Here is a 22,902-nt window from a genome sequence, read left to right as displayed (position 1 = left end):
ACGAGTAATAATCATACCATAAAAATAACTATATCCATACAATTAACTTGGAGACAAGTATATTTGCCCTCAATTTACAGATTTCTGTGGTATGCGAGCTATTAATTTTTTTTCGTAAATATTTGTTTTATATTATAGAGAAATAACATTCAAATTCAAATTCAAACTTTTATTTGCATAATATGAGTACAACAAGGTCTTAAATATAATGTATAACAGATCTTCATATTTACCCTTTCGGATGTTGCAAACATTAAAACGTTATACGGTATAAACGTTAACCACTTAACGTTACAGCTTACAGCATTTCCCTAGCCAGAGTTATTTTCATTCACTCAACGACAAACTTTCCTTCATTCAGTGCAAGAAATAAAACCATTCAGTACGCGAACAACATTTGTGGAGAGTGTATTAATTTGCCACGACGCAAAACGATAATATTGCCGAAAATATTGTTTATTTTTTATTGCTTTACATTAAATTAACGTTATATTTGTGGAAACAGCGGAGCAATGTCAAACAAAATGTATTTTGGCGGTGTAGAAGGGTAAGTTTATAGATTGATTGGTGGTTTGTTGTAGAAATCTTTAGCTCACAATACATAGCACGAAAGTGGAAAGGTTCGCCTTGAATTGAGTTCCTATTAGTCTTGCAACAGTTAATAAATATGCAATAATTAATTAATAATCATACACTTTATAATCCTTATATTCCGAAAACAACTTTTTATTCTGTTTATTAAAATTTCAAAGTAATAACGACGCATAAATTTTTAAACTGTTTAAATAATACTATAATATTACAATTATGTTATCTGTATTTTTAAAAATTTTTTAAGTACCTTAATTGAACTTGTAATATCTCTGCTGAATTCATATTTTTTTAAAGGAAATAGGTATACACCTACCTTATCCGTAGATAGGTAGGTATCCTCATTAGTTTTACATAATTTACACAAATAAAATTACTTAATGTATAAGTTACTAAAAACTATGTAAACACATAAAACTACACCTAAAAAAATGAAATTCTTCAGTACCTAGGTAGGTATATATACCTACTTACCTACCTAATTTAATTCTGTATCGATAGAATTTTTTTTCTCTTAATCAATAGGTACTGTAAGCGGCATTGATATTGAAATTTAAAAAAATAATACTTTCACACTACTTTTTTACAACTATACATCAAATAGTATATTAATTAATTTTTAAATTAGATGTACCTATACACACCTCCCTAATACAGTTATTTTGTTAATACCTACCTCGTTTTCAAAAGAGAAATAATTTAAAAAAAATAACTACGCTATAATATTCAGTGGGAATAAACAGCTGTGTTTTAATTTTACCATCACAAATAGGGTATTTATTATCTTATCATAATACATGTGCCGTACATTGCCTCGCATAAATTATTACAACGTTTACTTACGCGCCTACACTTTTTTTTAATCTCCTACTATATAGATACTATTTCGTTAAAGACGAAATTTATCCTTTTATTTTGGTAACTTCTGAGTATGATGTAGGTAGGTACCTATTAAGCGATATGAAGAGCGGAGTCACCTGGTACAAGCATTTGTTTGGTTAAAAGGGGACTCCAACCACTAACAGATTATTTCCTATATTATGGATGAAAAGCGCAAATAGGTGACATAAACAAAAGAAATACTCAAAATAAAATACTTTGAAAACACGTGTTTGAGGTATTTAAAATGCACCAATCAGAAAACGCGCAGCAAAAGGCTTGTTGTATAAGCAAACGAAATGCATGGTTATGCAAAAATAATATGAACTCTAAATGGCTAGCTGTAAAGTCTTTATTAGAAGATGTTTGAAAGAATGTAGAAAATGTTACATTGACGGGTTGACGGCCATGAATTTTGATTCCAATTTTGAATTACATTATTCGAATGTTTTATCTCAATATTACAATCAGTTTATTATAACGTACGCTATTTGTTTTTTTTTTTTGTTAAGAGTCATCATTAAGTAAAATTTTCGTATAATCAAGCCAGTTCTTAAACATCGTCAATATAAAAGAGTTAGTACTTACATCATTTTATTTCTTCCTGGAATTCGATAAGTTTAATTGATATTGTGAAGTTGACGCTGTTGAAGAAAATGCTGCAGTGCAGTTTGTTACCGCTTCTTCTGCACTGACGCCTTGGAAGCGGCAGTAAGTAAACTTAGTTTTAAGGAATTTATTTGACGTCAACCAATGATGTTAAACTATACGTTTTGACAATTATTAAGCGATATGAAGTATCCTATATTAATGAAAAAAAAAATTGAATTTGAAATTTGAATTTAATAAACAACATACCCCACTAATATAATAATTGCGATAGTTTGTGAGTATGTACAGATGTTTGTTCCAAGTATATCATACCTAGGCTTATTATTCCGGAATTCCCGCGGTATTGAGTCCAAGTTGAAAATTGATACGCGGACGAAATCGCAGGCGGCCTCTAGTCTTAAATATTTATACATCATGCACATTGTTGAATGTTTAATTTATAGTAGATCATAAATTAACATTACTTATTTATATTGTAATTAAGACTGTTTACTGATCTCTTCTCGCGTCTCGTTGTAAGTTTAGTAACTAAATGGATACTTTATTTATTTATATATGATAAGAAATTAAAAAAATAGCACAATATTATCTTTAAATTCATACAGTGCCGTGTGGCTCCCGGCACTAATATAAAAAAATAATAAGACTACTCAAGCTCTTCCCCATAGATGTCGTTAAAGGTGTGTGGTAGTACTAGGTGATAGGTACTAAGTGATAGGCTTATAAACTTGGGATTCTTCTTTTAGACAACGCCAAATAGCTGAACGCGGCCATTCAGTTTTTTTAAGACTGTTGGCTCTGTCTACCCCGCATGGTATATAGACGTGACCATATGTATGTATGTATACATGTATCAAATAGAAGTAGCTTATACATACATAAAATCACGCCTCTTTCCCGGAGGGGTAGGCAGAGACTACCTCTTTCCTGTTTACACTTTAAGTAGCTTATTTTCTATTATATTCTGTAAAATTGTCATTCCTCGAATGTCCTAAAATGTGATTTCCAATTTGATCCACCAATCTGATATGACCATTGATATGCGGGTGTTAAAATTCAGAGGGAAATAGCCTTAATCAATTTCGCAAGTGCATGTTTGTTTGACCCAGTTCAGCGAAATGCTGTTATCTGGATTTATATACACACTAGCTGTGCCCGCGACTTCGTCCGCGTGGAATAGTTTTTTGGGCATCAATGAAGCCCTCAAGGATGAATTTACCCCGTTTTTTTTACATTTTCCATTATTTCTTCTCTTCTAATAGTTGCAGCGTGATGTTATATGGCCTAAAGCCATCCTCGATAAATGGTCTATTCAAGCAAAAAATAATTTTTCAATTCAAACTAAAATTTAAGAAATAAAATTTCATTCTGTAAAACATGCAAGCATAACACTCGTTTTATAATAAGTCAGTTAAAAACAATTTACTTGCAAACATTCAAACACATGAATACACTTGACTAACAATAGTAATATTGATATCTAAGTCTGTCTGATTACACTGATAAAAGCGATAGATCATGAACTTGCCCTTATAGATAAAGTAAAAATATAAACATTACTTACGTGCCGTGTGGTTCCAGGGACCATTAGAAAAAGATTAAGACCACTCCATCTCTTTCCTATTGATGTCGTAAAAGGCGACTAAGAGATAGGCTTATAAACTTCTTTTAGGCGACAGACTAGCAACCTGTCACTATTTGAATCTCAATTCTATAATTTAGCCAAACAGCTCAACGTGGCCTATTAGTCTTTTTAAGACTGTTGGCTCTGTCTACCCCGCAAGAGATATAGATGTGATTATATGTATGTATGTAAGCATTCGATTTTTTTTGTAAGGATATTGTTTTGTCTGGTCTGCAAGTCTGCTGGTGTGTGCGATTAGACGATGGGCTATCGACATTTTATCTACTAGCTGTCACGGCAAACGTTGTATTGCCATATAAATAATTTTTAAGTAATTTCTAGTTAAAAGAAATGTTAACCAACCCTTATCACTCAGGGGTATGAAAAATGATGATTGTTGATGAGATGTTAGCCGATTCTCAGACCTACTCAATATGCTGAAAATTTCATGAGAATCGGTCGAGCCGTTTCGCTCCTACTAAACGGCTCGACCGATTCTCATGAAATTTTACGAGAACGAACATTGACACGAGAAATTTTATTTATAAGATATGGGGCTTTCAGATGTCAGTGGATATAATTTATAGATATTGGTAGAGCATGTACCGTCATGTAAGTATGTCATCAGCAGAGATTTCATAATAAATACATATACATATTCGGGACAAATTACACAGATTAAGTATGGATACTAACTTATATTTTATAATAAATACTTAAAGACCTAGTTAGGCCAATCAGAAAAAAGTTCGTTTCTCATCATTCCCTGGCTGGGATTCGAACCCGGGACCCACTGTGTGACAGACAAGCGAACCATCGCTGCGCCACAGATTCATGTTTCTCTGTCGATGACTGTACAAACGAGTAAATAATGTTATAAATCCGCTTCTGTATAAAAACTCGCCAAAACACCAATAACTATGCAGAAGAAAATAACGTTCTCATAAAACCGACCGCGTTATCTCCACAACACTATCAAAATTGCGCATGATTACAGATAATATTAACGTAGTTATTGAAAATGCTATCTGACCAGTTCCTAATGAAAATATTATCGGTGAAAATTAATTGTTATTGTGTCGAAAATACGGGATAGGGGGTCCTATAGGGTGTGATAATAATAAATTACTTCAGGAGGTTTGGGGGACAATAATATACTTATTTTCGTACACACTTCAAAGGCTTATTTATAACTAGCGACCCGCCCCGGCTTCGCACGGGTGCAATGCTGATACTAAATAACTACACTACAGAAGCCGGCCAGTACCGCCGCAAGCGCTACTTCCCGCAATTTTAAATCTGTAATATTATCGAAAATATTCATTTAAATCTTGTGCTGTAAAGGACCATATAGATCTATATTAAATCAACAATGTATTTGAGCTATTAAATTGGATAAGAATTAATGCTGTATTGGTTAAAATCGCTTCAAAATTTGCCATTATTTGTCGTAAAAATAAAATGCCAAAAAAATATTATTGTGGGATATCCATGAGAGATAGACATATTATACCATCGCGGAGTTTTCTGTAGACCTTTTCAATGTGTACCTACAAATAATAAGTATATTATTTTGATAAATCTCGTAGGATTCAGCCTGCGTTTGCAATGTAAGTCGAAAAAAATATGACAATTAACGACATCACATTAGAAACCTCAAAAATAACAGTATTTCTCCACTATTTAATGGATGTTATTATACATATAAACCTTCCTCTTGAATCACTCTATCTATTGAAAAAAACCGCATCAAAATCCTGTGCGAAGTTTAAAAGATTTAAACATACAACAGGACTTAAGGAATTAACCCTGAATGATGAGTTTTGTGGCTATTGTTTTGTCGCAAACAACATAACTGATGAATACACATACACACACACGTAAAAATATTGCGTACTTAGATAGCGTTTCGTTATAATTCCGTTGTGGATTGGTAATGTGTCATATGTCAATCAATTTCCTATTGGCAAAATGAATTACCCATTTAACATACTTATTTTTATTACTTGTTATGAATGTGGATGAAGCAAAGGAAGTATGCAGAGATCGCGGCAAGTGGAAACATGTAGTCTCTGCCTACCCCTCCGGGAAAGAGGCGTGATTTTATGTATGTATGTATTTTAATTACTATCTGCCTAACCGCATTTTCAATAATTTTCCTTGTTAATACTCAAACCTTTATAGCTAAGATTATCTTACTCCATATAAATGTACCTAAGTATCGTTGACATGTTTAGAAATGGGAATCTTAGGTGAATTATTACCATATATTAACGAACCAACTTAAAAAATTCAATACAGACACAAACTGACCAAAAATTATTTGTTTCATGCTGCAGTGCAGTTTGTTACCGCTTCTTCTGCACTGAAGCCTTGGAAGCGGCAGTAAACTTAGGTTTAAGTTATTTATTTGACGTCAACCAATGTTGTGACACCAAAAGATTTGACTATTATTAAGCGATATGAAATATCCTATAATAGAGAATAAAAGTTTTTGAATTTTTGAATTTTGAATTTTGAATATTTGAATTTTTAAATTTTAATTTTTGAATTTTTAAATTTCAGCGGCGCGACCCATTCCAATATGGTCATTTGTGACCATACAGGCACAGTGATTGGTACATCTAAAGGTCCAGGCACTAATCACTGGGCACTGGGCATGGACGAATGTGTAAGAAGGCTGGTGGAAATGCTCCATGCAGCGAGGAAAGACGCCGGAATACCTGATGATATTCCTTTGGACTCTTTGGCAAGTTGTTCTGATAGATTTCAGATGACCAATAAAGTGCTTAAAATTTTTATTTTCCTGTGTTATATGAAAGAAGACTCCAATATAAGCAGTAATATGTAATCTTTAAGCAATTATATACATACATATAATCACGTTTATATCCCTTACGGAGTAGACAGAGCCAACAGTCATATGGTACCCGGTACAATACAATAAAATCAAATAGGACCACTCCATCTCGTCCCAATGGATGTCGTTAATGGCGACTAAGGGATAGGTTTATGAACAATGAATTCTTCTTTTAGGCGATTGGCTAGCAACCTGCTACTATTTGAATCTCAATTCTATCATCAAGCCAAACAGTTGAACGTGGGCTATCAGACTTCTAAAAACTGTTGGTTCTGTCTATAAGTCAGAACGACACAAAATTGTAATAAATATATAATTGAATGCGGAAATTATGACTTTATACGATACAGGGTCTAACGCTCTCGGGCTGTCAACAAAAGGCCAGTGATGAAGAACTTGGTGCCCGAGTGAAGTCTGCCGCTCCATCAGCAGTGAAGGAAGTCTACGTGGCATCTGACACTGAAGGCAGTCTGTTCACAGGAGCCACTGACGGTGGAATGGTGGTTATAGCTGGTAAGTAAGATTATTTTATACAGCTTCTTGGCACTTTTTTCCTTGAGTATTATGACTACGATAGTAACCGATTCATATTAAACTGATCTTCTCATCATTCTTCGTAAACACAACATAACGTATAATCACGTCTATATTTCTTGCGGGGTGGACAGAGCCAACGGTGATCCAAAGACTGAGACCACATTCAGTTGTTTGGCTTAATGACAGAATTGAGATTTACCTAAATAGTGACAGGTTGCTAGCCCATCGTCTAAAAGAAGAATCCCAAGTATATAAGCCTATCACTTAGTCGCCTTTTACGTTCATTCCTAGTGTCATAAAATAATAACATTCTTTTTTGTAGAAGTTCAAGAAACTTCGTCGAAACTGTTACGCCAATAAATTTCAATCAATCTCAATAAATTGTTTTGGCATTGAAGATGCGAATAACTTGATAGTGTTGTGAATGACTAAGTATTTCGTCTCAATGTTATTGTTATCCACAAACGTTGACCACAAATATTTAACCTATTAAAGTAGTATTGTAAAAACGTAGGTAAAGGATAAATTATACGAAAAATATATATACTTGGATTATATATGCACTATATATACTATATATATATATATATATATATATATATATATATATATATATATATATATATGTATATATATATATATATATATATATATATACACATATACACACATATATATATATATATATATAATGAATAACAGATTTGATGTCTATATAGGGCCTATGTCGATAGGGCCAATTTTTTAATGAAATGAAATGATATATTCTTTATTTACTTGAAACATGGTACAAATTGGTGTTAGAAAAATATGTGATCTTACTTGTTCCGCCAGAAGTATGGCATGTAAATATTGTTTTGTAATAAATTACCTTCAAAATTAATAATTTAAAAATTAGTAATTATACAATTTAAAATTTAAAATTAAAATAATCATCAATGGAATAAAAACAATGAAAAATTAAAAATTCATGCAGTCTATTCTTAAATTTATTAATTGGCAAAGACTTGTATGAGTCCGGTAGTTTATTATATATTTTAATGCACATGCAATATGAACTCCTACTTCTAAATCGTAAATTGGTACTGGGAACCACTAAACTAAGTAATATCCATGATATTACTTAGAAGACCAATATGAAACTTGTGTGTCTTTTGTATTATTGACCTGCCTAGTGCCAACGTAGTCTAGACTATCATTTGTTAGAAAAAAAGCCGTTAGACTTTCTTCACACTTGGCCTCATTACTTGTTCTAAAACTAGACTTCTTAACTCATCAGAAGGTACTAGTGACCGATCACTATTTGTATGTTGACTTTACTCTGAAAATGGTATATGAGGCATACATACATCATACATACAGACATACGAGATCATTTACTTGATAGTTTGAATTTATTTGTAAGTCTGTTCATAAAAAAATAAGTTAATTCATTGCAAAAGGTTAAATTTAATCTTTTGCATTGAATTCGTATTGATAAATTTAAAAATTCTGTTTATAATTTAACAAATGTCCTTATTGCACAATGCCGTGTGGTTACCGGTACTAATAGAAAATAGAATACGACAACTCCATCTCTTTCCTATAATTCGTAAAAGGTACTATTTAAATCTCAATTCTATCATTAAGCCAAACAACAGCTAAACGTGGTCTATCAGTCTTTTCAAGACTATTGGCTCTGACTACCCCTCAAGGGTATGATTGTATGTATGCACATTGAATAATAGATTTGATGTCTATACCTGATAAGGCCAATTTTTAAAGTCCATTATAAAAATGTCTTAAAACTAAATTAATTTAATTTTATGTCGCAAGTATTTCGCTTAAGTATAATTTAGCACTTAGGTTCATTTACCTCGCAAAAGATAAAGGTTTATTTATAGTTCAGATCTTCCTGGAATTGCCTGCAAGATAATTATCAAAAGCATATCAGCATTAAAATATTTTTATTTTTGTTACTAATAATTAACCTATGGATGAGGGTTGGTTGGTTTATTTGAAACTAGCGACGCGCCCCGGCTGCGCACGAGTATCATTTAAAAATACAAACCTTCCTCAGAAAACTGTTTTTAAAACATTTCAAACAACATCCGTCCACAAGTTTCCGAGAGTAGAGCATACAGACAGAAAAAAAGGGGGGACATTATAATATGTAGTGATGAAGTGTTATATTTACAGCAAAGAAAATACGCATTGACAAGAAATAATACAGGTACTCGGTAATGAATACAAAAGCAGAAATTAAATGGGCTATTAACAATAATATGCTTGCTAAAATTAGGACACAAATTAAAGTATTTCAACAAACTAAGAATCATATGTTTTAACTCTTAAAGGATTTTTAGACCTCAGCTGTCAACTTTTATGGTCGATTATGATTCCAGTCTCTTTCCATAATTCTTATTTATTTAAAGAAATAAATTCATGTACGTAAAAATTATAAATTCATGCCAACGCCAATCTCCTGTTGGGTTTCCTTCCACCCGAAGGTTGACTGGAAGAGATTACATTAGCGATAAGTCCGCCTTTGTACCATCCCTATCTGTTTTATGTTGTTTTGCATGTTTTACTCTTATGGTGCAATAAAAGGTTTTATCTATCTATCTACGTCTATTATTAGTAGGTAGCTATTTTTCTAAATACTCTCTTACTGTCCCGCACCAAATTCTCTCTCACGAAATGTTCTTGTGGTTGCTTGGAAGAGATTGCATTATACGATAAAGCCGCCTTTTGCACATTTCAAACGTTTATGATAAAATTGCTATAATTTTATGTATCAGTCGTTTCAAGACTGTTGGATCTGTCATCCCGCAGGGGATATAGACTAGATAGTGACTATATGTATGTATTATGTTCAATAAAGGGTGCTAGCTGTCTATTTGTTTGAGTCTGATTTCATCTTCAGTTTTGAGCTTAGCATTTAGTAGGTATTTGGATTCGATCATTTTTTTTTAATCTTTCAGATTAACTAAACAATTTATCCAAGGTCTAGTTAAATCAGTTGCCTCACAATACTAGTTGGATGTATCTCAGACAGATGTTTACAATGTAAAAGTCAAGGGAAAGGTTATCGGTGGACCTAACTGACATGTTTCACAAATGGAATGACCTACTTTTCAATTGATAGTCCACATCCGATGACGAGATGAATATGCCGAACTAGCTTTATTTAACACTAAGACTAGAATTAGCTTTTGCGTGACGCTTTGCTCCCTGATATTCTAGGCCCTAAGTTATCCCTAAAGATGTATTCTATCTGTGTACAAAATTTCATCGAAATCGGTTCAGTAGTTTTTGAGTCTATTCGGTACAAACATGCAAATGTTTTGTCTTAATTATTATGTTAGTGTGGACTATAATATTATTTTAATAGGGATCTCATAACACGTAGCTCAGTCTATATAATTTGTCTCATATTTAGGTTTGTTTGTAATATCTTTATTGCACAGAAATTTATACAATTACAAGAAGATAGTAATATAGTAGCTATTTATTATTAATTGATTTTGTAACCAGCAACTTACTAATTCATTACAAAAATCCTGGTGGCATGTTGTCAATCATGTTTTTCTGATTAACATTAAGTCTTAGATGTTTGTTTCTTTGTATTATTCTTGTGGTGTTGATCCAAGTTGCATCGACCGTTTGAGAATCCCGGAATCTACTCATGTTCACATTATGTTTATTTTAAGTATTTGAATTTTAACTCCTAATTTAAAACTCAATGTCGTTATGTCTTTGAGTTATTTGGTATCTCCAATTACTTAAGAAATCTTATGTACACTCAAGACTGACATTTACGAAACCTTTATGAAAAAAGTGATAGTAACATTAAACAATGTGATCAGTTTTTTTTTCAATTTTGAAATTAAATCTTAGTTTGTTATCATCTATTTTTCTTTCTCTTTTATAAGTAGTTTTAGTTTTAGCTTTAGTTTTAATTTGAGTTAATTTTAATTAAGTTTTCTATAAATAAATTACATACTCAAAATTAAAAAAAAAGTGATTTTGATTTTTTATCCTTAGGTACAGGATCCAATGCACAATTGCGGACTCCAGATGGCAAACAGTACGGCTGTGGTGGATGGGGGCATTTATTGGGAGATGAAGGAAGTGGTATGTATAAGTATTTGCTAAACCACAGGTATTTAAACGATGAGACTTTCGGCCGATCTTTGTTATCTGAGAGGAACCTTTACCAGCTAGGAACTCGTGTATAATTTTGTAAGTATATCTTGAATTTGTATATTTTATAATGTTTTTTTTTAAAGAATGAGAAAATATGCGGTTTTCAGTTATCTTCAAATTCAAAACTAAGAAATCCTCATCTAATATTCTTGAAGATTTTTTTAACGAAATGGATGTATTTGAGGAAAAAGTGAACGAATGATTTTTATCGCATTCGCTCTTTCGAATTACAATAAATTTGAAAGTTTAATGTTGTCTATACCTATTTAATCTTTCATTCAGCATACTGGCTAGCCAGACGAGCCGTAAAAGCAGCGTTCGACGATATTGATAGACTGCGGCAGTCGCCTCACCCAGTCGACCGTGTTTGGCAAGCGATAAAGGATCACTTCGGAACGAAAACACAGGATGATCTGTTGCCGCACGCTTATAAATATTTTGATAAGCCGCAGTTCGCTGGTACGTAACTTAACCTTAACTTAGAATAAAATTTCCCAAAATATATATTGCTCCTTAACAGTGCATAAATACCTAATACCAAATTTAACCATTCATTTTCTTTTTACTTTTGTGTTTACGCTCTAGTTTATCCTTTATTATGGTATCAAAAAACTATTATTAATATAGAAATGCGTTTTTAAGGGTAATCATTTATTTATTTTAAACTTTATTGCACAAAAAAATGCCGTTTCGTCTCTACCAGTCAGGTATTAATCTTAGAGTCATATTATTAAGTTTAGAGACACTGTTCTGAAATCTCAAACCTTAACTTACCATAGGATAACGTTTCAGGATTAACAGCCAAGCTGTCAGTGCTAGCATACGACGGTGATGCTCTCTCGCGCCATCTATTCGCTGTAGCCGGTAGCGCAGTAGCAGCTCATATTGTAGCTTTAGCTCCTCGCACCCCCGCTAAAAAAGTGAGGGTAGTATGCGTCGGCTCCGTCTGGAAGAGTTGGGAGTTATTGAAGCCTGGAGTTTTAAAGGAATTGAACAATGGGAATGTGAGTTGGTTTTGACATTATTATTTTTATTTTAAATTTTGCGAATAAGTGATTCTGATAGTGAAAATGTTTGTTAAATTTTGACGTTTTATATTACTTACAGATAAACATTGAGCTAGAATTCGTCAGGCTTCAAGTCTCAAGTGCCATGGGAGCCGCTTGGCTAGCAGCTAAGCACGTAAACTACAGTTTACCTAGAGACGATTCAGCGTTCTGTCGCGTTTTTTACACTTACAGTCCTGAAGGTTTGAATGGAGCAAATGAAAGGAACGGAACGAATGGAAGGAACGAAACAAATAAAGAGAATGGAATGAATGAAAAGAATGGATTAAATGAAGTTAACGGAATGAGCGGGAAGGTGAACGGAATGAATGGAAAGGTAAACGGTTTGGAACATGAAGTTTGTGGTTGTGAAGACTGGACGAAATGGAGTTAATAAATATTTCACATATAATGTTTTATGTTCGCCCTAAATACAAGTTGGTGCTCTATTTAGAACAAAAGTTGGAATTGTAAATGTTCGCCCAGTTAAAGTACATTTAAAAGCGTAAATTTCGCAATGGACTAAGAAATATACATTACTATTTTTCAGTTTCAGTTATTCATTAATTTTCCTCTTAATTTGTAAGAGTAAATTCAATTACCTGCATATATTACATATTTTATAAAATGTGCATATTTCGCCAAACAAATATTTTTAAATTGGAATAGGTTTAAATTAATCAGTGTTATCAGACTCTAGTCATAAATATTGTGAATATGTAATAATAGAGATCTGAAATATAAATAAATATTTGAAATTAATTCTTAAAAAAATATACTAGTTATGTATTTCAGCCTTTTGTTTTTGTATTGAAATATTATCCAATCGTAAACAACTGTAAATAAGTTTAGCATAGTTCCTATAGCTACGAATATAATTAATTAGGTATCTATATTTATGTTTAGACATATCATTTTAGTATGTAAGTACGTTAACAAGAAATACCTAACAAATAAGGCCATGAAAATTATGTAAATTAATCACAGAAGAAACATGCAATCACCTAAAATCACGCTTCTTTCCTGGAGGGGTAGGCAGAGACTAAGCCGTCCATTTGCGATGAACCCTGCACAATTCTTTTGCTTCATCCGCATTCATAAGTCTCGATTTCGGGTACTCTTGACTTGCATAACGTACATCTATGATTACTTATATAATCCTATCTTATACATATAATAATAAGTACCGTTTTGCCATGTTTTCAATTTATATTATGGTAATAAATTGTTTTTTGTTAACAAAAAATTAACAATTAATTTAGGCCAAATAGCTGAATGTGGCCATTCAGTCTTTTAGAAACTGACTGTGCCTACCTCGTAAGGAAAAAACGTGATTACATGTATGAATTTAAGTTATAAAATTGTATATATAAAGTGTATTGTGCCTTTAATTTGTGTAAATACTTAATAATTAAAATTACTTAATAAAATATTCTTAAAATTAATTGACTTGTTTATTTATGAACTCATTCTTCAGTTACCTTGGATGAATTTTCTGATTAAAGTATTCTATTTTCTTGGGAATTTTCAAGAAAAAGTAGCTATAAAAGTTAACAGTAAAAATCTAAGATAGGTTTACCTTCCTAGAATTCATTGCATTCAAAACACCAATCTTGAGCCTTTACTGTTAACTATACGGTATTCACTGCGTTTGGCTTATTCTCACCTTAAACTTTCATACTTCTAATCTACATATCGTACAATTGCAAGTTTCCAAAGTTTCTTATTGGTGATGATCTAGTCATGTCTAATACGAAAGTTTATGAAAAATGTTTTTTTTTTTTTTAATTCTTTCCTTTGTAATAATACCTATGATATCTTGGATATAAATAAAATCTTCATGGTGATGGTGTCAAATGTAATAATCAAATTGAAAATAAAAAGTAGGACAAAATGGAATAACGAGTACCACAACGTGTTAAAAACTTTAAACGAACATCTTTTCATTCAATTATTCCAAGCACTAGTAATGTCACTTTTGACATTGATGGTTCACTGTTTTGATTTTGAACAGTTTCGCAAAATGTCTCTTTCGGGAAGATTTTCCCGTGTTTTTTTAAACACAAAACAATTTATACGAGTTAATTACAGATGTTCCTCGCGTTTAATAACTACATACAGTGATGACCGATGGCGAAACAGGACTTATTATGGTGGTGTAATAGCTGCAGCTATAGGTGTTATAGGTTATGTTAGTCTAAAGGAAAAGTTAAGCGCGGCTACAGTTACTAATAATGACTTGAAAGGAAGAAGAGGAACGTATAACTTTATAGCAGATGTAGTGGCAGTTTCGGCTCCAGCAGTTGTGTATATAGAAATCAAGGATGGCCGCCGCATAGACTTGTTTACAGGCGAACCTATGACCATTTCTAATGGTTCCGGTTTTATTGTGAATGAGGATGGTTTGATACTTACAAACGCTCATGTCGTGGTGAATAAGCCTAATGCTGCAGTAAAAGTGAAACTAATAGTAAGTTATCTCATGTACATTCAATGCTGATGAAATGTTTACCTTTTTAATGTAATTTACAAATGTTAGTAGGTAGTTCATAATATTTACTTAGAAGTTTATAATATTCCTGTGTTGTTTTATAGTTTTTGATATTAATAAGTAAACATACGGCCACATCTATATCCCTTGCGGGGTAGACAGAGCCAACAGTCTTGAAAAGACTGAATGGTCACATTCAGCTATTTGGCTTAATGATAGAATTAAAATTCAAATAGTGACAGGTTGCTAACCCATTGCCTGAAAAAAATCCCATGTTTATAAGCCTATCCCTTAGTCACCATTTACGAGAGGAGATAAAGCAGTCCTATTCTTTTTTTATCAGTGCCAGGAGCCACTAAGCACGAAAATAAATTCATAATTATTTAATTTCAGGACGGTTCGACCCACACTGGCATTGTGGAGGATGTTGACTTGAAATCAGATCTGGCAACACTGCGGATCCCGGTGAAAGGTCTCCCCACGATGAAGCTCGGATCTTCCTCAGACATCAAGCCTGGAGAGTGGGTTGGTACTGGAATTTACTATAATTATATACCAGTACTCTACTAGAAGAGTGTGGAGGGAAAGGTCGGAGTGGGACGACCTAGATGAACGTATCTTGATCAAATTAAGGACATCCTGGTAAAGGGTCAGGTCAAGAGTACCCGAAACCGCCGAGCTTGCATGAACAGAGTTATGAATGTGGATGAAGCGAAGGAAGTATGCAGAGATTGTAGCAAGTGGAAAGAGGTAGTCTCTTTTTCCTCCTGGCTGTAATCCCGGTTAACTTCTTACCATCCTGTAGAGAAGGGGTAGCCAATTAGTTTTGCTCCGGGTCCGTTTTGATAAATGACCATCGCAGTCCACACAAACTTTTATAGAAAAAATATTTATTAAAGAAATGTAATTTCGAAAAATACACGGGTAATTTTTTTTACATGTTACATTTTTGTTGCGAACTATCTGTCTGAAGTTTGGAGTAAAATTAGTGCAAGCTATTGACATTAAATCCTGGAGATGATCATCAGTCTGCTAGAGGGACTGATGATCTAGATGATCTAAGTCCATGGGGCAATGTTGGATGCAGGTCACCTCTAATAGAGGGAGGTGGAAGCCATTGGGGGCGCCTATGTTCAGAAGTGGACATACTACGGTTGAAATGATGAAAGATAGATACATACATAAATACATATGGTCACGTCTATATCCCTTGCGGGATAAACAGAGCCAATGAATGGATGGCCACGTTCAGCTATTTGGCTTAATGATAGAATTGAGATTCAAATAGTGACAGGTTGCTAGCCTGTCGCCTAAAAAAGGAATCCCAAGTTTGTAAGCCTATCCCTTAGTCGCCTTTTACGACATCCACGGGACAGAGATGGAGTGGTCCTATTCTTTTTGTGTTGGTGCCGGGAACCACACGGCACATATGAAAGACTAGCTGTGCCCGCGACTTCGTCCGCGTGGAATAGTTATTTTGGGCATCATATTTATTTTTGCAAACATCCTCCTCGGCTTTATCAAATATAGCTGCTAATTGTTATGCGACTTGGCGACGACTTGGCCCACATCATTACCCGCGACGGAACGGAGACCGTATATAGTGAGATGAGAGGCCTTTGCCCAGTAGTGGGATCTTACAGGCTGATACTTTACTTTACTTTAAAATAGTAATATCTTCTAAGATGTTCATTGAAATTAAGTGATATCAAAGACAGTTGTGTTTACAATAAATACTCATAATCAACAACAATCTTAAAAGATAGACATAATCAGTTTAAAAGTAGGTAAGAGGTAAAAACAGACAAACATACAAAGGAAGTATTATAAGTAGAAAGATACCTATCTATATGTAGGAAGTAGGATAGAGCATCGAAAGACGCGGGGTGAGGGGGGGGGGCGACCACGCGTATCAGAAAGAACGCTGGTTCGCCGTATTAAATGTTTCGCTGCAAATTGCTTATAACGACTATATATAGATGAAAGGAATTTAATCCTTTGTTAAAACTGCACGATACATTTCAGGTTGTGGCAATGGGCAGCCCTCTGGCTCTGAGTAACACGGTGACGGCTGGGGTTGTCAGCTCAGCGCAGCGGTTCAGTGAAGAGTTAGGGTTGAGGGGTGGGTATGGTTGTTTTTTTGTTACAACAGTCTTTTGCCTCCTGCTGTTAATTCCGGTGACGTCCTCACTGAGAGGTGTCCAGTGATCTGGTTATTATTAATTATTAGCGACCAGCCCTGGCTTCCCACGGGTAGGATTTATGATTAATTTTATAGAAACTCGCCCCCGATTTAAGTATTTAGGGTCTGATTTTTGAAAAGATACTTTATATTATGTTAGAACGCAGTGTTTTATCTATGTATATGCATACCTAATTTTATTCGAATAGGTCCAGCGGTTCAGCTGTAAAAGCAAAACAGACAGACAGACTTTTGCATTTATGATATAAGTAAAGGGATTTTGTGAAAATCTCAAACGTCATACGCCACCAGCCAATCACAGCGGAGAATACGACGCGCCGAGCCAATCACAAGCGAAGAGTTTAAATCGCGATATTAATTGTTTATCTCACATAGTATATTTTTGTTGAAAAGACTGAAATTCAAACAGTGACAGTGAGGGTTGCTAGCACATTGCCTACAAGGAGAATCCCAAGTTAATTAGCCCGTCACAAATTTATGTATTAATTACATTATATTAATTCATATTTTTTAATGTAGACAATGTGCATTCGTCCACGATTTAGATTTAAGAGATCTTTATTTGTAAATTGACGTCCGGTGAAAATGCTGCAGTGTAGTTTGTTCCGCCGCTTCTTCTACACATGCGCTTTGGGAAGCGGTGGTAGATATAATTAGATTTAAGTGATGTGACGTCACTTAGTGATATCTTGTATCCAAGTTTGAAAATAAATCTTTTCTATTCTATTGGTGCCGGGAACCACACGGTGTTAAAATTACATTATTCTTTTTATATTCTTCAGGCAAAGACATGGTGTACATACAAACGGACGCGCCTATCACCTTCGGCAATAGCGGTGGGCCTTTAGTCAACCTTGACGGAGAAGCTATAGGCATTAACAGCATGAAAGTCACGTCTGGAATCTCTTTTGCTATACCCATCGATTATGTCAAGGAGTTTTTGGCTAAGCGTGAGTGTTCCATTTTGTCATTATACCGGTAATATACATAGACATACTTTCTACAGTCGACATCATATCAACCTGTCCAAATTCATTGCCAAGTCGCATTTTTTGGGCGTTTCACTGTACACGTGGAAAACCGTCTCTATTGTAAATTAATAAATTCATTGTAAAAACCTAATTTTAACATTAATTATATGTAAACATAACCTATCTACATAATACATACATATAATCACGTCTATATTCCTTGCGGGGTAACCAGAGCCAACAGTCTTGAAAAGACTGATAGGCCACGTTCGCTGTTTGGCTCAATGCTATCATTGAGATTCAAATAGCGATAGGTTGCTAACTTATCGTTTGAAAGAAGAATCCCAAGGTTATCCTTTATTCGCTTTTTACGACATGCAAGAAATGGATGGGATCAAGAAATGGAGTGGCCCTTTTCTTTTTTCTATTGGTGCCGGGAACCACACGACACTAATCCTATACTATTAAACGAGCAATATTTGTATGTAGCGCGTTCGGCTCACGATGAGTTTTCACATCGCTGGTGACACCCGTGTTCGGTTTTGTTAGTTTTATTTCTGTTTTTAATTTCTTTTATTGTTTTATTTATTTGTTTTGCTTTTACCACATTTTTGGATTTTAAATATTTCGTGGGGTTTTTATGGTATGCATTTTTATTTTCACTTCATTTTATTGATTATCTGAAGCCCACCGAAGCACCGCTCGGTCACCCAGGTACTTGAGAGCTTATATGTATAATTAAACTCAATAAGTGTCGTGTGGTACTCACTCTGTGTTTGTAATTAAGCTTACCTAATTTTTATACTTACCAATAACAGTAATATGAAAGTGAAAAAAAGACTTAGAATCTTTTCCAGGGAAAACGAAGCCCCCACAAGTGTCCAGGCGGTATCTGGGCATCACCATGCTGTCTCTGTCCCCCAACATCCTAATGGAGCTTCGGATGAGGAATCCTGAGGTAATTACATACATAAGTATACTAAATGATACTATATATGGTTGACTGGAAGCGATCCCTACATACATACATACGTACATACATACGTACATACATACATACGTACATACATTAAATCACGCTTCTTTCCCGGAGGGGTAGGCAGAGACTACTTCTTTCCACTTGCCATGATCTCTGCATACTTCCTTCGCTTCATCCACATTCATAACTCTCTTCATGCAAGCTCGGCGGTTTCGGGTACTTTTGACCTTATAAACTACTTAGTTTAGACTATTTACTTTAAACTAGTTAGTTTATAAACTAAATGTATGAAATATATTGTGCCGTGTGGTTCCCGGCACCAATACAAAAAAGAATAGGACCACTCCATCTCTTTCCCATGGATGTCGTAAAAGGCGACTAAGGGATAGGCTCACAAACTTGGGATTCTTCTTTAGGCGATGGGCTAGCAACCTGTCACTATTGGAATCTCAATTCTATCATTAAGCCAAATAGCTGAACGTGGCCATTCAGTCTTCAAGATTGTTGGCTCTGTCTACCCCGCAAGGGATATAGACGTGACCATATGTATGTATGTATGCAGTAACACTCTCACATCTAGAATTAAAAAGGACAAATTTTATGGTTCTAAATGATACTATATAATAATTACGTACTTTTTAGTTAGAAATAAAACCGATACAACCCACGTGACAAATAAAAAAATGATGAAACAATCTTCTAATGTCTATACTTATTTTTTATTAAAATTACAAAGTTAAAATCTTCAATTCCCAAAAGTTACATTTTTTCACTTATGACGTCCTTCCCGGAATGAGCGATATATGGTTGACTGGAAGCGATCCCTTTATGGAATAAGTCCGCCATTGCAAGTGATTTATTTCTTTTATTATAACTATGTATTTACTATTTTCTTGTTACTGTGTAAATTTATGTGCAATAAAGATATTACAAACAAACAAATGTTTGAAATATATAACCCATAACTGAATAGTTATAAATGTGTGTATGGAGTGGGGTTCAGATTTAGTATTAAATAAATAAATATATAGGGGACAAATTACACAGATTGAGTTAGCCTCGAAGTTAGTTCGAGACTTGTGTTACGAGATACTAACTCAACGGTACTATATTTTATAATAAATACTTATATAGATAAACATCCTTTACCAACGCCAATAACATAAAGTTTATTTCGCGTCATGAAGATTTTTTTTTTTTTTTATTTTCAGATGCCAACAGACATTAAGCACGGGATTCTTGTTTGGAAGGTCATCATTGGATCACCCGCTTATACGTAAGTGTTTTTATTTACATACATATGGTCACGTCTATATCCCTTGCGGGGTAGACAGAGCCAACAGTCTTGAAAAGACTGAATGGCCACGTTCAGCTATTTGGCTTAATGATAGAATTGAGATTCAAATAGTGATAGGTTGCTAACCCATCGCCTAAAGAAGAATCTCAAGTTTGTAAGCCTATAACCTTAGTCGCCTTTTACGACATCCATGGGAAAGAGATGGAGTGGTCCTATTCTTTTTTTATTAGTGCCGGGAACCACACGGCACCTATTTTATTTACCTTAGTAAGAAGTTCGCTGTTGTCAACGGCCTCTGTGGCGCAGCGGTAGTGCCTTTGCCTCAAATTCAAATTCAAATTCAAAATTTTTATTCATTATTATAGGATACTATATATCGCTTAATAATTGTCGTATAGTTTAACAACATTGGTTGACGTCAAATAAATTACTTAAAAACTAAGTTTACTGCCGCTTCCAAGGCGTCAGTGCAGAAGAAGCGGTAACAAACTGCACTGCAGCATTTTCTTCAACAACGTCAACTTCACAATATTAAATTATACTTAGAATAGAATTATACTTAGCCTGTGACACCGGAGGTCCCGGGTTCGAATCCCGGCCAGGGCATGATAAGAAAAGAACTTTTTCTGATTGGCCTGGGTCTTGGATGTTTATCTATATAAGTATTTATTATAAAATATAGTATCGTTGTGTTGGTATCTCGTAACACAAGTCTCGAACTTACTTCGAGGCTAACTCAATCTGTGTAATTTGTCCCGTATATATGTATTTACTAGAGGCCGCCCGCGACTTCGTCCGCATGGAAACCCTATCAATCCCGCGGGAACTCTGGGATAAAAAGTAGCCTATGTGTTATTCTGGGTCTTCAGCTACCTACATACCAAATTTCATGGTAATCGGTTCAGTAGTTTTTGCGTGAAAGATTAACAAACATCCATACAAACTTTCGCCTTTATAATAGTAGTAGGATTTATTTATTTACCGTTGGCAATAGGACTGCTTCCAATCTTTCATCCAGCCAAAAAGCTGAAGGTGGCCTATGAGTCTTTTCAAGACTGTTGGCTCTGTCTGCCCCGCGACGGGTACAGACGTGACTATATGTATGTATATCCTTTACGGACAAAGTTTTAACAGTGTCTAAACGTATCCTACTACTATTATAAAGGCGAAAGTTTGTATGGATGTATGGATGTTTGTTACTCTTTCACGCAAAAACTACTGAACCGATTACCATGAAATTTGGTATGTAGGTAGCTAAAGACCCAGAATAACACATAGGCTACTTTTTATCCCAGAGTTCCCGCGGAATTGATAGGGTTTCCATGCGGACGAAGTCGCGGGCGGCCTCTAGTAATACATATAACGTTTAACCCAAACGTAACACTAAGAATGTAATGTTTAGGCGTTCGTTCAATATAAATAACATTTAATGGCCATTAATTCTGACGAAACCTTTTTTAATTGTCTTTTTTCTAATTTTAGTGGCGGCCTTCAGCCAGGCGACATAGTGACTAGTATAAACGGAAAACCGGTTTTCAGCGCTACGGATATATACAATATATTGGAGAATTCTACAGGTAACAAAATAAATATCATACGTATTATTTTTGTATGTATAATTTACATTTAAAAAAATATAAATTCTATCATTAAGTCAAATATGTAAATACATGCATACATATGGTCACGTCTATATCCCTTGCGGGGTAGACAGAGCCAACAGTCTTGAAAAGACTGATAGGCCACGCTCAGCTGTTTGGCTTACTGATAGAATTGAGATTCAAATAGTGACAGGTTGCCTTTTACGACATCCATGGGAAAGAGATGGGGTGGTCCTATTCTTTTTTGTATTAGTGCCGGGAACCACACGGCACGAACGCACAGTATTACGTAAAGACCTTTTAATTTCCGTTCCCGCGGGAATTTTAGAAAAAATCCAATTGTCGACCCCGTTTTGACTTCGTCTGTGCGTTGCCACGGTCAGTTAATCAGTTAGTCAATGTTCTGTTTTATATATTTTGTTTTTTCATTTGCAGGTAGTTTGCAAATAGAAGCAGTTAGAGGGAGACAAAAGATCAAGCTAACGGTCACACCGGAGATGCATTCAACATAGCGAAATATATGTATTTGTAGCAAATGATGTTTGTTTGTATAAAGTAAAAAAAAAGGGATAGTTCTCAGTTTATTTATTTACTAGCTGTGCCCGCGACTTCGTCCGCGTGGAATATTTATTTTGGGTATCATTGAAGCCCTCATGAATAATTTTCCCCGTTTTTTTTCCACATTATCCATTATTTCTTCGCTAAAGCCTTCCTTGATGAATGGTCTATTCAACACAAAAAGAATTTTTAAATTCGAACCAATAGTTCCTGAGATTAGCGCGTTCAAACAATCAAACTCTTCAGCTTTATAATATTAGTATAGATATAGGATTCGGGGTATCATTTAATGATGTCAGTCTCGTATTCCCCTAAGGGGTAGACAGAGTCAATAGTTTTAAGAAGACTTGCAAGGCCGTGGGATTTACATAGTGACAGGTTGCTAGCTCATCGCGTCAAATACTACATACATTAAATCACGACTTTTTCCCGGAGGGGTAGGCAGAGACTACATCTTTCCACTTG

The 22,902-nt window shown here is 34.5% G+C and overlaps 1 protein-coding gene across 1 annotated transcript; it reads left to right on the top strand.

Annotated features, from left to right (window-relative positions):
- The first annotated feature begins 378 nt into the window (after nucleotides 1–378).
- On the top strand, nucleotides 379–22,594 carry LOC106129280 (uncharacterized). Its single transcript, XM_013327794.2, has 15 exons — nucleotides 379–547; nucleotides 6,272–6,455; nucleotides 6,917–7,079; nucleotides 11,130–11,219; nucleotides 11,574–11,750; nucleotides 12,084–12,295; nucleotides 12,399–12,729; nucleotides 14,299–14,807; nucleotides 15,222–15,353; nucleotides 16,854–16,950; nucleotides 17,814–17,981; nucleotides 18,860–18,960; nucleotides 20,193–20,257; nucleotides 21,761–21,855; nucleotides 22,315–22,594. The coding sequence occupies exons 1-15, from the start codon at nucleotides 513–515 to the stop codon at nucleotides 22,389–22,391; spliced, it is 2,436 nt and encodes an 811-aa protein (XP_013183248.1). The 5' UTR covers nucleotides 379–512; the 3' UTR covers nucleotides 22,392–22,594.
- Nucleotides 22,595–22,902: the final 308 nt, after the last annotated feature.

This window comes from Amyelois transitella, chromosome 23 (genome assembly GCF_032362555.1).
Source record: "Amyelois transitella isolate CPQ chromosome 23, ilAmyTran1.1, whole genome shotgun sequence".
NCBI classification, from domain to species: Eukaryota; Metazoa; Arthropoda; class Insecta; order Lepidoptera; family Pyralidae; genus Amyelois; species Amyelois transitella.
This window is presented reverse-complemented; position numbering and strand designations above follow the sequence as displayed.

What these genes read in the sequence shown, in the direction of transcription:
- LOC106129280 (XM_013327794.2), top strand. Translation starts at nt 513, where the DNA reads ATGTCAAACAAAATGTATTTTGGCGGTGTAGAAGG. An exon ending in TATTTTGGCGGTGTAGAAGG is followed by an intron (nt 548 to 6,271) that starts GTAAGTTTATAG and finishes TTTAAATTTCAG; the next exon opens with CGGCGCGACCCATTCCAATA. An exon ending in TATATTGGAGAATTCTACAG is followed by an intron (nt 21,856 to 22,314) that starts GTAACAAAATAA and finishes TTTCATTTGCAG; the next exon opens with GTAGTTTGCAAATAGAAGCA.